The following is a 17335-nucleotide window of genomic DNA, read 5'->3' on the forward strand; positions in this document are numbered from 1 at the left end:
GTCATGAAAAAAATGTGTTGGCTATTAAGTGAGTCACTTAAAACTATGCACGAATGCCTCACAGCTAGGTTAACACCACTTCTTGCACTAGAACTTTTAAAGTTTCCTAGCTTCATTTCAGTGGTTTAATTTTACTTTTACATTACAAGCTCTCTCTTTTTTTTTTTTTTGGTCAGATAGGAAAGTAAACAGTTCTGGTGTTCAATAATTTTAGCACTTCAAATGATCTCATTTAGACTTTGAAGTTCAGCTTTCATTAATTGAATGGAACGGGAAAAGAGGAAGTTTCTATCTCAGCTGCAGCTATCACTTTACAAGTCCAGCTTTTATTAGACCACATTTAGAATGGAAGTAAACCAAAGCCCAGTTCTGTAGTTTTGAGCTTTACTCCGAAAGCACATTTAGAGTTACCAAAAACTAGAATTTAGAAACATACAATTTTTTTAAAATTGTGGTTGATACACTAAAAGCCGCAGCATCTTAGATGGTTTTAGTAGATTTTTGATATGGGATTCCTTTAGATGGGGAATTTGGATATACGTACTTAAGGAAGTGCATATACCAAAATTAATTTTGCAAAATTATGCCATGAAAGAGAGAAAGCAACTGCAGCCAACTAGCACCATTATGAAAAGTATTGTGGTACTCATCCTAGATCAAATTTTGGGTTTCCATTTTAAGGAAAGAAAATCCCATATTTATTGTGCATATGTGGCACAGGTAGCAAATTTATTTCATCTTTTTGGCTTGTAATTTTAAGCTATACAGTTTTAACACCACTCAATTTATTAGTCTTACATTTTCATTTTACATGTATGCTGGCTTATACTTAAGACACTTCTGGTCCTTGCATTTCTAAAAGTACAAAGACCTTCTAATGACCTAAAGTAAGATTAAAATCAGAATTAAAGCAATGCACCAAACCATTAAATGCAAACATACTAAAATTATCTGCCATGATAGCTAAGTGTGATGGTGGAAGGTCTACTCTGTTCCACAAGCCTCAGTGTGGAAGCACCAGACAGCAGTGCTTATTAAATCACTACCCCAGACCTTTTTTCTCTCTCTACCTTCCCTTTTATTGCACAAAGGGAGTTCTCTTCTTAAAAGAATTGGTTATGAGGCTGTGTGCTTAAAAATGAATGCCCAATTTTGTTGCAAGCAGACAGTGTTGTAAAGTTTGTTCCCAATTTACAAAAAGACTGAGCTCACAGAGGTGTCTGTGTACAAGGATGGGCTGGCTCTTAGGGCACTTCTATCACAGAATACATTAAGAAAACCCTTTGTCTAACCACAAAAGGACTTGCATATTAGTCTCAGGAGGAACACATTCCTGCCCATGGACTTTATTTTCAAAAGGATAAAAGTGCACTTTCTTCATAGGCAAAGGTAAGTCAAAGAAATCCAGGTACTCAAGAGGATGAGGCTGCAACAAACTGCCACGGTCAATTTAATTGGAGGTAGAGCCAGAGGCAACAATAAAACCATTAGCAATACAGATGTTAGGGATCCCCAAGGAATCAAGATGCCACAATGGAAAATATTCTTTGTGTGATATTGTCAAGATTCTGTGACAGGCAGTGACCTCACAGAAACATACAACTGACCAAACACATCAGTAGGATGGAAATACTTAACATGCGGTTCAGGATATATTCACAAACTATTCAGAAATAGAACTTGGTGGCTTTCTCCTAAAGTGCCACATTTACTCAATAACCCCAGTTTATGAGAATGCGTGCCTTAAATGCTCCCTCCAAACTGGTAAAAGATAAAGATCAAATACTTATCTTAGTGGACATCCATGTAAAGATAAAACTAATTCTACTATGTACTGTCTAGTTAAGAATTTTAAAGACTGTTGAATTATACAAATCTTTCATGAGTGCCCCCTCTAGGCTTTGTGCCCAACTATCACACACAGAAATTATTATTAAATGCATTTTTCCTAATGGGCATCTATTGAATTGGCCATGAATTATATGGTTATGGAACTTTCTGTTCCATAACCGCAAGATGGTCACTGGCTCATTATTTTTCCTGGTTTAGAGTCCAAGCTATTTTTCCATACTGTATTCTTACTAGAGCAGGAATAGCAAAAAAGATTTTTAATTTCTCAGTTTCCTAAAGCCTTCTAGGTAAAAGAGCGAGAACCATAAAGATAGAATTTGCTTTAAAAGCATGAAAAGTGAAGAGAAACATGTGAACTGTTACTTTTTAACCCATTATAAAGGGCTATATTTGAAGACAGTGCATCCAATTGTGCAATAGAAAGTTCACTGCCCCAATGGGATTGACTTTGTTTCTGCTTCTAGACAAAGAGCAGGTTATGCTAACCTGAATATTAAAAATAATTCCTTAATGTATCTCTGTAGATACTTAAACTTTTCCATGATGCTACAAACATAATTCTTTCTTTACTGTATACTTTGTCTTACCTTTGGCTCAAGGTGAAGATCTACTCTCCCTTTAAAGTACTATCACAAGGCCTTTACTGCTGTTTGAAACTTGCAAGATCTAAAAAAGGGATCTTCTAAGTACCAGCAGATTCACTGTGGAGCAAAGATAAATACGGGAAAACTAAGCCAAATGCTTCCTGAACCCTGTTCCTGAGATGTATATTCTTAGATTAGCAGAGAAACTTCCGACACCGCTGGTAACATTTCCCCTGGCCTTTTGAAGGATCAATGAACACCCAGAACCACAGAAACAAAATCCATGGGCTGGAAAGACAATGCTGGGGAGAACCATGTAGCCCTGAGGCCAAGAGAGCTGTGCATAGGAATACAATACAGCAGCAGAGGAAAAGCCAGTGTCATTGTGACTTTGAATGGGTTGAAGAGCAGGGGGGACTGGCAGAGAGAAGGAAGCAGAAGGACAAGAACCTCTGATTCTTCTGTCATTTAAGGAATCCTCTGGTATAAAATGAACAGCAGTATGGGCTGGTTGTAAACCTCCAGAGATGCCATCTGCTCTGATGGCAACGGCTGCTGGCCTCTCCTCATGCTGACGTGGCCATGCATCTCACCTGAGATGTAATGCTCTGGAACAGAGCCAGACAATGTTTTAGGGTTCCTACATTCATTAAGGTGAGGATTGAGGACAGGCTGAGAAAATATGGGTGCAGTACCTAAAAAGCAGTGTGAGGTTCAAAGAACTCCCAGGGACTAAGTAAATGAGCACATCCTTCTTGGTGTGGAAAAATCTTACATATGCATTCACATCCTGAATGACAGACAGTAATTCTGCTTATCTGCCTCCTAAGTTATCATGCCCACGACTTTGACTCCCAGCTATTTTCAAGGTGGGGCAGTGGGCATGAGCCCTCTGGTGGACGCAGCGAGTGCCGCCTGCCAGCGCCGCTGAGCCGCCGGGATGAGTGGGAGGGACACTGACCAAAACCTATCCCTGTCCACAGGCAAGCTTCACCCCCACCGGCTTATGCAGGCACACAGGTATCGGCTAAAGAAGCAAATGCTTTCCACTGTTCTAACCAGTCACGGCTTTTATCAGAAAACCTCTACACTGTGAATCTGTATTAAAATATTTCTAGCACTCAACTCGTTCAGCATTCTGAGTCTGGCTGAATTGTTGGGGTTGACTGGAAAAAGGCTCCTGAGGAAACAGTATTGAAACTATGGAGTGGATAGTACAAGCAGCAGAAAGGAGAAACACATGAGTTGAAGGATAACAAGAGCCCTGAAAATGAGACAGAAATAGAATAAACAGAATATAAGGAAATGAGGCATATGCAGGGAGGAAAATGGAGGAGGAGGAAATAAAAGGAAAAGGAAAGATAGGTATTTAGAGTTAGTTTAAACAAAAAAGTGTGACATTCTTTGGGCCGTAGGCAATAAAACAGGCAGGCAGAAGCTCTGAGAGTTAAAAGTGGAACAGTCAGAAACCATGATATTGAGTGATCTGAGTAATGTACAAACTTCCGAAGGATCATACAAGTCTGGTCTTCAAAGTTCATCATACTACCAGGATTGACATATAATTTCTGAAAATATATTTATTTACAAAGAGCAATGTCTTTTATTGGTCGTGTCTTACAGAAACTCTCACTGCTCTTAACTTTTTTCTGAGTGATTTCTTTTCTATATAAAATTCAGGAGGTCTAAGCAGCAGCCAGGAAACAAAGATGCCAAAACATCTTCTAATACCGGATAAGTCTTCACTTATGTATCACAGTCTCAAATACACCAAACTAAAGCCTTTTTAGCTTATACTTTCATGTGACCCTGTCTAAGTCAAAGACTTACCATATCTAGAGTTCAGCTAAGACACGTAAATGTTTTTAGGTTATGTATTCCTGCTTCACTCAGTATACCAGGGAGCAAGAATGTCTCCAGAAATTTGTAGCCAAGGATGTATCAAGAAAAGGACAAGAACAGCAAATAAATCTGCCTGAGCCAAGAAAGATGATGCCAGTAATTCCCAGAAAAGGGGAACTTTTCTGCAGCAGCAGCGGGAAGGAGTTTCTGGATTTAGAAGGGACCATGAGAACAGCACAGGAGAGGGGCCTGTCTTTGGTAAAAATGCCAGACACCAAAATGAGCTGTTATGTACTGTATAAAGGATAGTGGCACAAAGCTGCAGTAAATTCACATCAACTTCACAGTCCCAAATTCCTTTTTTTTTTTTTTTTTTGTGCACTCTAAACTGGAATAGAAAATGTAGAAGTTAGTTCAGGACCTCTTGTTCATAAGTAAAAATTTATTACTTATTCTACAGGTAAACCTAAAATCAAGTCTCCTGATGAGCACTGTTCTCTTTCTTTCAATTTGAAATGTTTCTTATTCAGCAGCTTTAAACCAAACTCTAAGGATAATGGAAGTCTCTAATTGGGATCTTAATTTTCAGCAAATTTGGGACTTAGTCTGATGCGCTTTGTCTAAAAGTGCTGCCAATATAACTGTGGATGTTGAAGCAACTTACAGTGAAGTAAGGGTATTTGGAAGTACTGCATTTCCTCTTCATGTAATTATTTTAAATGTTGTGTTGACAACATAATTTATTTTCAGATTTTTTTTACAGCTAATGTATGTATTGATTATGAGATGAACTGCATCCAAAAGACAAACTAATCTCCATTTACAATTTTTTCCATATTATGGCCTTTGTAACGGCTTAATATAAAGCTTTATTCTGCTCTGAAAAATAAGCAGTTATGGGTGACCATCATTCCTTGGTTTGCATACCCTGAGTGTTTGAGCTTCAGAGGGTGGACTGGGGTAGGACACCCTTGTGCAGCTGCTATTTCCAGCTGATGGTCAGCTGCTACCTTGTGCCATGTGCTGGGCACTGGAGAACACTCAGTTTGAGCCATGCTGGCACCTCCTCTAACTGGTCCCAACATTTCTTTACTCTTTGATCCCATAGTTGCTAGAAATGAACCTCATTCCCCAAGCATTTAATTCCTCGAAAAGTACACATGATATACACATACCATGGTTGCTCCTGTAGCCTGAAGTCTGAGTGGAATGATGTCAATTAAACAATGCTTTGTGAAGTTCCAAAACGCTACATTTTCCCAAACAAAGAATAAATCACATAAAAGAATGAAATTAGCCACATTTTATACCCTTAAACCATAGCACAAAATTAACTCCATGGGATTTTCAGTGCCTTTTGAATAAAAGTTATGCTCATTATTTTTACATAAAATTTTCAGTAAGTTAGCCATTAAGTGATAGAAAAAGAAAGAAAGCCACTATATTCTTGACCTGATGTTCACAAAGGGCACACACTGTTTATTTAAATAATATAACTCTAGTTCTCTATTTCAAAATTAAATTTGTTGAGCTAAAATACATAGCAAAAAAGTTATTGGAGACTACATTAGAACCAAAATGCTACTAACAAGGGGGAAATTTTCTAGCTTATGATTTATTTATTCTCCGAATTTCTAACAACCACGTTTGTCAAGTTGCGCGGAGCTCATTCATTTCAGAAGGAAATAAAATAGCTGTAAAACAACTGCAGTAACCAGTTAAAGCCTCAAGAGGGCAATATATCACCATGTCTGAAAGTTTTTGAAAAGGAAGGAAAAAATCACTTTTTACTAAAATAGAACAGATGCTGTTTGCTTGTGGGCAAGTGCTAAATATACTGACCTCTGCTGCATCACTGACATGACTTAAGATATAATGACCACCATCCCCCCTCAAAATCAGAAAGTTTAATTCAGCATTTCCTATTTTTCAAGGCTAATTGGTTAGAAGAGGTTAAGTCTGTCACCTCACAAGAGATATTGTAATTCTTTGACCCATGAACTTGTTTTGCAGTTAATATTTCTGAATTTAAAAATAGGGAAATGGTGATTGCCACTCTTTGCTAAATATGGCAACAGTGAGGAGAGATTAAGATTCACCACCTCTTCTCTTTACTCCATTATTATTCCTCTAGTTCCCTCATTTAGCCTCCTGTTATGCACTCGGTTCCTGTTCACCTGCAGTCTCCAAAGAAATCCTGTCACTATTAGTTCCTCCATTAACTGCTTTTCATTTGCTTCCTAATTCATCAACTTTCCATTTTAGATAGCTTCTTTTTTTAGCGGTCTCTAGGGGGCCTTCCTTTACACCCTCTTTAGGCCCTAATTCTGACCATTTTTTATCCCCAGATTTTGATATATTTACAGAACAAAATTAAAAAACAATCTCAGGTCTTGTTTCCTTTTGTGTTCTTTATTTTTAATTGCAGAAGCTTTGCTGGTTTTAACGCATTCACTATATTTTTTTCCTGGTTTTCTCTACCTCTACAAAGCTGTAAGAGATTTGCACTACAATACATGACCCTGGTTTGGACTTACTTGAGATATTTTTAGGTTAGGTGCTATAGTTCTCTTGCACCTACTGGTGCAGCAGATGATTTTAAATTACCCTGTGTGTCTTTGGTCTTACTTAGCTTACTGAGGAAACATTCTTGTAGTCACATGCTGGTATCAGCAGAGAAAAAGGACTTAGTAATATTAAGTTACTGTGACTTGAACGTCTACACTGTCTACTACCAAAAATCTGTCTGCTTGGTGGTTCTCCAGTGTCAGCCTGGAAAGACTCCAAACACTGGCCAAAGGAAACCAGAAGCAAATTTGGCTGTCGCTTGGGAAAACCTTACTTGACCTGAACGTGAGTCAGTGATCAAAATAAGTCATTACTAACAATTTAGGAAAATTCAGATACAACTCCAGTTTGATACACGAAGGATGTCTCAGCTGTTTGTGAGGTTTATCATCTCTGCTCCAAATCCTGAAGCAAAGGCAAGAAAATAGGGTTTTTGCCTTTTTGGTTACCTTCAAAATAAATAAAGAAAACCTGCATAAGCAGACAGACAGTCTGAAACAAGCCTCTGAGAGACAGTTTCCTGACCATATTTACCACAAATTATATTCACTCTGATGCCTAATGATGACAACTGTGATTTGAGAGTCAACATGATTTAATGGTTCATTCCTGATCATAAGATACTGGAAAGGATGAAGGAAAGAAAAGTAGTTGCTGTCAAAATATATAAAGACACACAAGATGAAAAAGATATAAAGAGACTTTGAGAAGTTATGCAATAATCTTATATAAGTGGATTTGATCTTTCCTCTCAGGTTAATCCTCTCAAGACCCTTGCTCATTTGTCTTCCTGTGACTCATCTCTAGCATGTACACATTTTAAGGCAATGATGTGTTAACAGTAGATAGACTGGAATTTGATTTAGGTGGAAATTAGTAGCAATGTATTATTTAAAAAATTAAATATTTAGAATAGAGCATGGTGATTTTGGTATACTGTATCTTTCTGGAATATCCTGTACTTCCTCACAGAAGATACATAAAACATGAGTAGCCCAGAGACTAAGTATATTATGTAACAGAACAGCTAGACCTTAAAACATTGTGAAAGGCATACCCCTATGAATGTAAAAAGCAGTGAGCATTCTCTCTCATCCCTTTGTATTTACCATATTTAAGGGAATATTAGTAGCCATAATTTCAAATGTAATAGTTTTCTGTTTAATAATGGAGGCACTTCAAGGAGCCATAATCAATACAGTAAGTAATTAACAGGACAGAGCTGAAGTTATCTCAAACTCTTCATAATGAACCAAACTTCTCCCCAGCACCTGCACCTATAAGACAGTAGTTACAGATGATTCAGTCCTAAATAACAGAAGATTCTTCTTAAACCACCACACTCACACTGAGGTAAATTCCCAATAGCAATTTGACTCTATCTGTGTTCTGAAAGCTCCCAAACCTACTTCAGTGGTTTTTGAGTGTCTTTCTCTACCTTCAGGAGAAAACTGAATGCACCAAACAATTACAGACAATAGAGTGTCTCCACACTTATACAAACAGGTATATCATAAGATCACCCTGAAGTCACCAGTGATTCGTTGTCCAAAAACAGCTGCATCCCTGTTGAACCTGGAGCCTCTGTTGGCTATCCAGGTAAGTTACCTGGCATCCATTGTGCACCTTCCTGCCTATCCTTAGCTACAATGAGAGCAAGAAGTCCACCTCTTGTGGTCTTACTGTTCCCTCTCTCCACCTTCAAGTCTTTTACACCCCTTAGCCTGTTAGCAGAGATCCAGAGATCCTCTAGCAATATCAAGAAATTTCCAGTTACAAAAAAATAACATGGATGGCTCTGGTTCCAGCCTGTGTCTAGGCTGTGGTACAGATGATTAAGACATGACTCTAGGTCATAAAGCCAATGGTCACGTAAAGCTGATCTGAGTGACTGCATAAGAATGGAAGTGGATGGATCACAGAAACATTTATGCAAAAGCAGCTGCTCCTTGGTTCATTTAAGCTGTTTGTAGCTTAAATGCCCTGTGGCATCTAACTATGTACACAAAAGGACAGAATTATGAGACTTTTTGCAGCCAAAGGTCTCACATCAGATGTGAGCCAAACATTGGATGTAGGCATATACCCTACCACCAGTTCTTAATACCAGTAAAGACGTACTCTCAAATCATTGCTACTAAAATTATTTGGGAGCAGATTTCTTTCTATTTCTTTCTCTTCCTCTGTCTTCCCCTCCCGTCCTTTCCCCCCACCACAAATTATTTGGAATGACTTGCCAAATCCTGAATATAAAAAATCCCTGATCTAAAACTACTCACTACCAAATCATTCTGAGGTCTTTACATTGGAAACTCAAACCATTCTGAACAAGCATATGCTTCACAATAGATGTGTTTCATTAAGCAAGCATAATTCCTGCAGTCAGTTAGAGATGTAATAATTCAGAATTTGTACAGCTTAGATGGAAGTTGCCACTTTTTGCAAAAATTGCTGATTACAAACTTGCTCAAACTATTTCTGGTAAAGCAAATGCCAAAGAAAAGTGAATGTACTTGGAGGAGCTGTTTAAAATTCAAGCAAACTGTTAGGAACTGTTTTGGAGGAACAGAGGGCTCACTGTATTTCAATATAATTTTCTAGTAAAGCTCTATTTGTCTGCCTGAAAGTGAGAGTTCCATATGTATGCTACGTTATTGCTTAATAATGGTTTGACCAGCTTGAAAGCTGAGGCATGGGCTTTTGAAGCAAGGGAGTATCATCAGACTCAAAACAGCAAAGCACAAACTTGTGTCTCAGTACAAAATGTGAAATGACATTTTCAATTATGCTGGACCAAGCAGCAAGACTGCTGAGAAAACTGCAGAGCTGCCAAGGAATTTCTGGATCTGATACCTCTTTCACTTACTGGTTTTTTTATAAACTGGTCATCAACCAAAGCAGTATTTCAATCTAAATTGTATGAAGCAGTGTAAGTAAGATTCAGAAATGAACAGATTTTGGCAAGCACACTGTTAGGAAAATGAAGAAATCCACTTATTTTAAGAGAGCAAATATTAGAAGCACTAAGTTATTGAAAGTAAGAGGGGTAAGCGGAGCATTACAACACTTTTAAAATCCTTTCTCTGGTAATCCAAAAAAGCCAGTTCTATGCCCTGTTGATTATGTTTGATTTTTACACCTGTTCTGACATCACTGATTTCGGTTCCATGTTTTTCTTTGTTACCAAGCTTCATCAGAGTTATCAGTTCCTATTAGTTTTTCACTACCATAGCTCCACAGCTCAAACTGCATTTGACCTCTGTGCAAGCTTTTCCCCCTAATGATGAAAATCACCCCCAAACACAAGTAAACTTCTCCTAAAGCAATCCAGCTTCAACCTTAGCTGTACTGGTGTGTTTTCAGTCCATTCTCTGTCCAGAAGCAACTCTGTCCCCTTTCAATCAAATCAAATTATTTCCCCTTTGTGTCAGCTCTCCAACTATTTTCTAGCAAACTGGCTCTCCACTACTCACATGGACTTCCAGACACATCTCCAACACAAATTTGCTCTAACAAGTCCATTAAGCCCTTGCAGAAGTTTATCATTTAGTTACTTTTTCTGACTATTCTCTAAAAATGAAGATCTTTCCCATCCCAACAGACCTGCTATTTGTCACAGTAACAAGTTTAGATATGATATTGCAGTCTCCTCTGCAGGCTGCACTGATCCTTAGTTCCTTTTTAACAGGAAAGTTATTCCCATGACTCCAATTTAAAACAGGGGTCTTGGATCTCTGCCCTACTAGGGCATCCTAGGTTCAGCTGGGATAAATGGTTGCAGAAGGGTGAGGGGTTGCCTGCCAGGGTCCTGGAAAGCAGTAAAATTTTTATCCATGTCTTTGCTGTAGGATCCCTGGGGCATGCTGTAACTGACAGCTGAAAAACTTGTAGAGCAGCATTATTTTATCTCCTTATCACATCAAGAAGGTGGGTAACCAAGTCTGACTGGCCTACCCAAACAAAATATAGAGCCAGTGGAGTTCAGGGCAAATTTATGAAATGTGATGAACTGAAAATATGGGATCAATAGATATCAAATTTCTTCTTGCAGAGGAAATTCAGTGGCCTTTTGCAGAAATGGAGCCTGTGATAAAATAAGCTATAAACCTATGTAACAACAACAAAAAAAAATCAGTAATTTCCTCCATACGATTAACCCTGAAGCCTACAAAACAAACACATCTCTTGCAAATGGTTACATTTTTAACCTTTGTGATAGTGTCCTCAAAAAAAACAAGTAGATGGAATTATCAATGACCACAGATTACAGCACAAGGATATCAGTATAGTCAATCTAGTATCCGTTTCTAGAGAAAGAGATAAAACTACCTGAACAAGGTTACTTTATTGTTATTGTATTTTATTCACATAAAATGATTGAAAATGCATTGCCATTAGGTCAGTCTGAGATCATTTTCTGCTCCAAATTTTTCCGTTTGCACATAAAAAAGGGGGAAAAAACCCAATTATTAATATGATTTTAAGGAAAACTTAGCTTTCTTTCAGAAAGCAAACCTTGAAGCATTCTGAAACCGATACTCTGTCATCCTAGTATTACATGTGAGAAGTGGCAATCAGTCAAATTCTTATAGTGAAGAACTCTATTGGCGTTATCTGTGAGAATGCTGCTGTTATATCTGTTCCCTTTTCAGCTAGTGTAACAAGAAATATAGAGCTTAATCTGCATTCTAAAAATTCATTTGGGGTAGCTCCTAAAAGCTGAACTAAAACGGTGAGAGGAACTTTCATAATTTGGGATCACTCATTTTCACATTTCACTCCAAAAAGTAATTTCTGAAACACAAAAGGAACAGCCACATAAATTGTTTTGCACCCCAGAGTGAAGGTGCCCATTACTAAGGATACAAGAAGCATGTGCCAAAGGGTTACCTGCAGTGCAAGACAAAATATGACAAGATTATGCAATATATATTGCAAAGGAAAAAACTGGCCCTATGTAGCAGCAAATGGGGCAGTTGAGCAGAATTCTATCTGTAGACAGACAGGAAGATTAACAGGACGATAATGCCCATGCAGGGAGATCTGCATAATCTGCAAGTACGAAAAATAACAATTTATCAGTTTCTGCCCATGACTATCATTCCTATAACTAAGAAATTAATAAAATTTCCAATAAGTACTTTAGCATATGTTCAACAAATTGCTTTCTATCAAGATATCACCAGATTTATACGAATTCAAATTTATTCCCATAATAATCATAATAAAATACCAAAATTTCCTTTTTATTCCTATTACCGAGCTAAAACATGACTTTCAATGATTTTGAGGCTGCCAGTTTTTTCTAAGGTGTCGTGATCCCAAAATGAAAGACTAAGTTATTTTAGTTTTGTTTACAATCTTAATAAATAAAATACATCATGCTAGACATCTACACCAGTGTAACTGGATTACAAATGGGAATAAGCGTGCTTCTTCTGTACTTAAAATGAAGTTCACCCTTCAGATCTGACTTCTTCAGCACAAAACTGCTTCTAGCAAAAGCAGTATTGAATTATTGCTAAGACATGTATTCGTGAAATTAAGAAACTCCTTTTCGAGTGGGATACATCTTCTTGGATAACAGAATTAATGCAATTGCCAATTTAAAATAATTGAAAAAAGCAATGGCACATTTTTGATTCTTGTCTTAGGGAATTATGAAACAGGAGATATAGAAAAAGAAAGAACTTAATCGTGACACAGGTACAGTGTTTTTACTTAGGTTCATTTTTGTTCACAATATTTCATAGCATCACCTAAGAGAGGAATTTTCTCTTTTCTTATTACTTATGTCAAATTAAAGTATCTCAGCAAGGCATCATGCTGTCACTGAGGCAGGATTTACCTTGGTTAGAGCTTTTGAAAAAGTGACAAATTGGTTTTTAACTAGTCTTACAAGCAGAAGATTTAATAACTAGCAACAATAGAAAAACTTGGGTAAATAAGCAGCTTGGGAAAAACTTATATTTCTTTAAAGTAGCATAATTTTTCTTAAGTATTTAAAACATTTTCACCTGATTATTTTTATTCACTATTCAGGAAGCATATTTAGTGAAATATGAAGCTTACTTATGTGCTGCTTTTGAGTGCATGGGATACTGAGCTCTCTCTCTCTCTCTTTTCCTAGCAGTCCTCCTTGCATCTGCTCTTCTTTCTGTTTAAAGGTCTTCTTTTACTACGAGCCAAACATACTTCATAAGATTATTTTCAAACTCCACATTAACATTTTCCAAACATTTACCACAACCAGGAACACTGAGAAATTGTAGAAGGAGCAGTGTCAGCAGCAGTAAAGTTCCTCAAGGACAAGAGCAGCACCTGGAGTGACTACCTAGAACGGTTTACTCTGGCCACAGAACAGCTAACTACTTTTACCAGCTGTCACAAGCTCAATCCACTCTACAGAGGAGGTGAGGAAAGGGTGGGTATGGAGAAGAAGAGAGTGTTTACAGCTGCAGCCAGTTGTTACAGCTGATTCTTACTCCTCCATTCTGGTAGGACTGAACTGCAGCTGCGAGGAATCACACAAAGACAGATAGACCCTCAAAAGAGAATTACCTTTTTAAAAGTTTGATAAAAATAAATATGATGATTTGAGAGTATGATACAAAAAGTTTCTCTGCCACCTGTTTCTTGCCAAAAGAAGTCAGCATCAAGTGGAAGGCACTGGTCCCTAGACACTCAACAATTCCATTCTTAAACAGGCTCTTGTAGTGTCATTTGAAAGACAGCATCTTATGTATTCACAAGCAGCTTTGATGGGCTTTGTTGCTTTCACAGAATGAAGAGCCTTGTATCTGCCAGCTTCAGATGGACTAATTTTCAGCACTACACAAACTTAAAGACAGAAACAATTTGCACTTACAAAGACAGTTCTTTCATCAAAGTCTGGAAGATGAACCCCACCCATGAAGATGGAAGGAACAACTTGCATCATTAAGCACTGCCCTGTAGAGCTGACAGCTGCTGCACCCTCATTTGTTTAAGAAGAAATCTCACTTTCCGTATCTTTCTACCCCGACTTTATACTCAAACTTCTCTAGCTCAACTATTTTCCTACTAGTCATAATACTTCCCATGCCTTCAAAAGTTACAGAAATCATGCTTGGTAAGAAGGACTTTCTGGCCACATAAAACAAGTCCTTTTTTTTCCTCAGCTCATACACAACTTGATAATATTGCAGATATCAGATTTAGCATTTAGATGCCAATGTCACCCTCCAATGCATGTGCTATGAATTTTAAAACATTTTGAAATCTAATAGAGATGGAGCTTTCTTTTCTGAAAACTTAAATGCTGTTGAGGATGGCCATGAAATGCTCTGAGTTGAAGAGCTCTCTACAGTGGCCTGGAAGACAAACGCATCAGAAAACTGAAACAAACATTTGCTGTAAATGTAATCTAAGAATTATATTAGTGAGATGGCTAGGTCTTTATCTGATTATTCATTCAAATTCTCTTCGTTTTCCAAAGTTTATCTTTTTTCTCAAAAACTTCTCAACAAAATCCCATCTCATCTGAAGTTTAATGGAATAGTATGTAATTATTGCTCTAGCATATTGCACTAATACATTGCTATTATTTAAGAATGATTATTTAAGTAAATAAAAAAAGTTTTTTAGTTTTTTGCTTAGTTCCACCAACACAGGAGGGAAAATAATCACTGCAAGAGAAGAGAAGTAATTAAAAAGAAATATTGTTATTATACTTAATTTGAAAGGAATTCCTATTCTTGGACTAAAACAAATCTTTTTAATGAAGAAAATAGGTAGACAATATTAAATATAGCTTCATTCAAATACAATGAAGATCCCTGATTCTCTAATGTTTATTTTTCCCTTCCTACAAAAAATAACTTGTCATGTACCCAATCTCAGCAAAGAGAAGTGGTGTTGGTAAAACAATGTTTTACCAAGTTTAAAGGCATTGATGTAAGTAAAATACTATAGGCAAATTCTGTAGAGTTAGTTAAAGTTAACTTCAATCTATTATAATTAGAATAACTGCTGCTGTTCTCTACTTCCAGCAGCCACTGGATGAGACTATTTTCAGGATTAAAAGAAAACAAGAAAGCAACCCTATCCCTGCCAGCAGCTCCATCTCCACATACAGGCTTCTCAAGAACACAGCAAAAGAATATAGGATTATTGCCTTACCTCAATTTTTTCCCATATGGTTTCATAATTCTCTTGATGTTGTATATCTTGCATCAGTTGATGAATTAAAGCTGATTTATTTGAAGGAGAAGTCTCATTCCCAGTGAGCTGAGTGGCAGCAGTTCTTTCTGACTTTTCTTCAATGTATTTTTTAATGCAAGATGCAGGCATACAAAGATCTTCATCAGAGAGAATATCACTGAGAGGCCCAGATTCAATACTGTCACCTAAGGAGGATACTATATCACTTGAAGAACTTGGTGAAATTCTGCCCCTTTTTTTGTGCTTTTTTGTCTGGTATGTTGGATACATTTCTGAATCTGAGTTCATTTCTGACAGCTCCCAGTCATCAATGTTTTGAATGGTTTCCCTTCTGGGCTTTTGGGGCAGCAACTTGGTCAAATTTTCTAGTTTTAAAGCTAATACTTCAGTCTGTTTGAGATGTGAAGGAAGTGCTAAATATTCATCAGATCCATACCACACCTCACTACTGTCCTTACTGGTTTTTTGAGTATAATGTGGTGTTGAGGATAAGCTTTTATTTTTCTTTCTTCTCAGTAGAAGAGGGGATGAGTTGGAAAGCTCAGAACCAGCTGAAGAAGCACTCTTTTGGCTATGCGTTGCTGAACTGAAGGGCTCAGCTTTACCTTGTGATTGCCCATTTGGATCTCTCTGGTTACAAGAATCTGACGATGCAGAAGAATCTGTTTCTGTCTCCTCCAGAGACTTAGAGTTATGAGAAGTAATCCCATTCTGTAGAGAACATCCTCTTTTCTTGCCTTGTGTTGATGGAGCTGTTTTACATACACTTCCAGGTGTTCTGTCAGTTTTCACTTTCTCTGGAGAATCATGAGACTTATTGTGCTTTGATTTTTCTTTACTAGTGTAGAAAGTAGACTTTCCTAGAATTATGGGACTGTCTTTAAAGTGATTATTTATTGTGTACTCAAGATTTTTATCACTTATTGTATTTAAGCAATCGTACGACTGACTAACTGCAGATGGGCTGTTAGTATAGGGCGACTGTAAAGCCAGGCAAAGCTTGGACCTGTCTGGTGGATCTAACAATGAGGGTGTACTTCTACTCATTTCATTTTTAACTATTTGAGAGATTTGCCTTTTTAGACCATTGGCTTCCATATAATCTTTAAACACATCATCTTTCAGAAATAGACCTCTTTTTGGCAACGTAGGCTGCGTAGGGGAGTCTTCATTATAGTTAAAGCAGTCTCTTATGGACCTCTTAGGTGTTGAATTTTCACAGTGTTTGATTTTTTCCCCAGTGTGCTGTGGAAGATTGCATTCTGGATTCTTTGATACAGAAACTGCTTTGCTGTCTGTAGGTAAAACACCATTTTCAGAGTAATCACCTTTAGAAAGAGAGGAATTTGCAGAAGGAGATACTAGTGAGAGGTCATGTGATGCTTTCTTGTCTTTGCTTTCTTCTCCATCTTCTGCTGAAAGAGGTACAGGATTTTCTTTCTCCTTCAATGTTTCATTACACTGGGGAGCAATGGAATCTGTTGCTACTGCAAGTAAACCCACACTTCTGATAAGTCCTGGAAATTCCTTATCCATCTCACTGCAGTTCCAGGATTCAAATGATTTTGCCTTCCCTTGACTGGAGGTCATATCATCCAGAGCACCAAGCAAATCCTCACTAGGACTGTAGTCAGATAGTTCAAATGCAGTAATACCACAATCCAGGGACAAGTAATTTTGAGAACATTTGATGGTTAACTGTCCAGAATCATCAACTTCAGTTAAAGAGTCAAGGCGATCCTGAAATACAAAAAGAATTGGTACTTTTTTAGAAAATTATTTTTCATATACAGAACACACAAAGTAATTAAGCAAAAAATACTTCCTGTGTTTCACTGCCTAAGATCTAGAAAAGGATTCATCACTGACCTGCCTTTTTTTGCAGTACCCTGTAGATGAGCTAACCATTCTGAAGTATTTGGGAATTAAAAATGGCAATAAGCTGAAAAATGCTTCATTTCAGTCTGGTGCAGTAAGTTGTCTAAAAACTGCAATTCACTTTTTTATTGGTATTTTCCTCATTTAATTCTGTTTTCAGTTTTACTTACTGTGTAGGCGGGAACTCAGAAATTCCATACAGCAGACTTGAAGTATTTTCTGTGTTAACTACCTCGAGCAGGAGGAAGAGTACCTTGGGGGCTGCTGAGTGTATCAGTCTCCTTGTTAATCTTGAGTTCTCAAAAATTCATGCTGCTCTACAGTCCTTCAGTTGATTGGCAGAATGTTTTTTCCAAGCATCATGTAGCAATGATGGACATTTTTTCCCATAATTGTAAAATAGAGATTGC

At 37.4% G+C, this 17335-nt stretch overlaps 1 protein-coding gene across 4 annotated transcripts in view; it reads right to left on the minus strand.

Moving 5' to 3' along the window:
- Nucleotides 1-17335, minus strand: part of AKAP6 (A-kinase anchoring protein 6) — a 274206-nt gene that overhangs the window by 165565 nt on the left and 91306 nt on the right. For all 4 annotated transcript variants that reach the window (XM_032113046.1, XM_032113047.1, XM_032113044.1 and 1 more), the window contains exon 4: nt 15006-16787. In XM_032113046.1, the coding sequence (XP_031968937.1) occupies nt 15006-16787 (1782 nt within the window). The remainder of the gene's footprint in view (nt 1-15005; nt 16788-17335) is intronic.

This window comes from Corvus moneduloides, chromosome 6 (assembly GCF_009650955.1).
Source record: "Corvus moneduloides isolate bCorMon1 chromosome 6, bCorMon1.pri, whole genome shotgun sequence".
NCBI classification, from domain to species: Eukaryota; Metazoa; Chordata; class Aves; order Passeriformes; family Corvidae; genus Corvus; species Corvus moneduloides.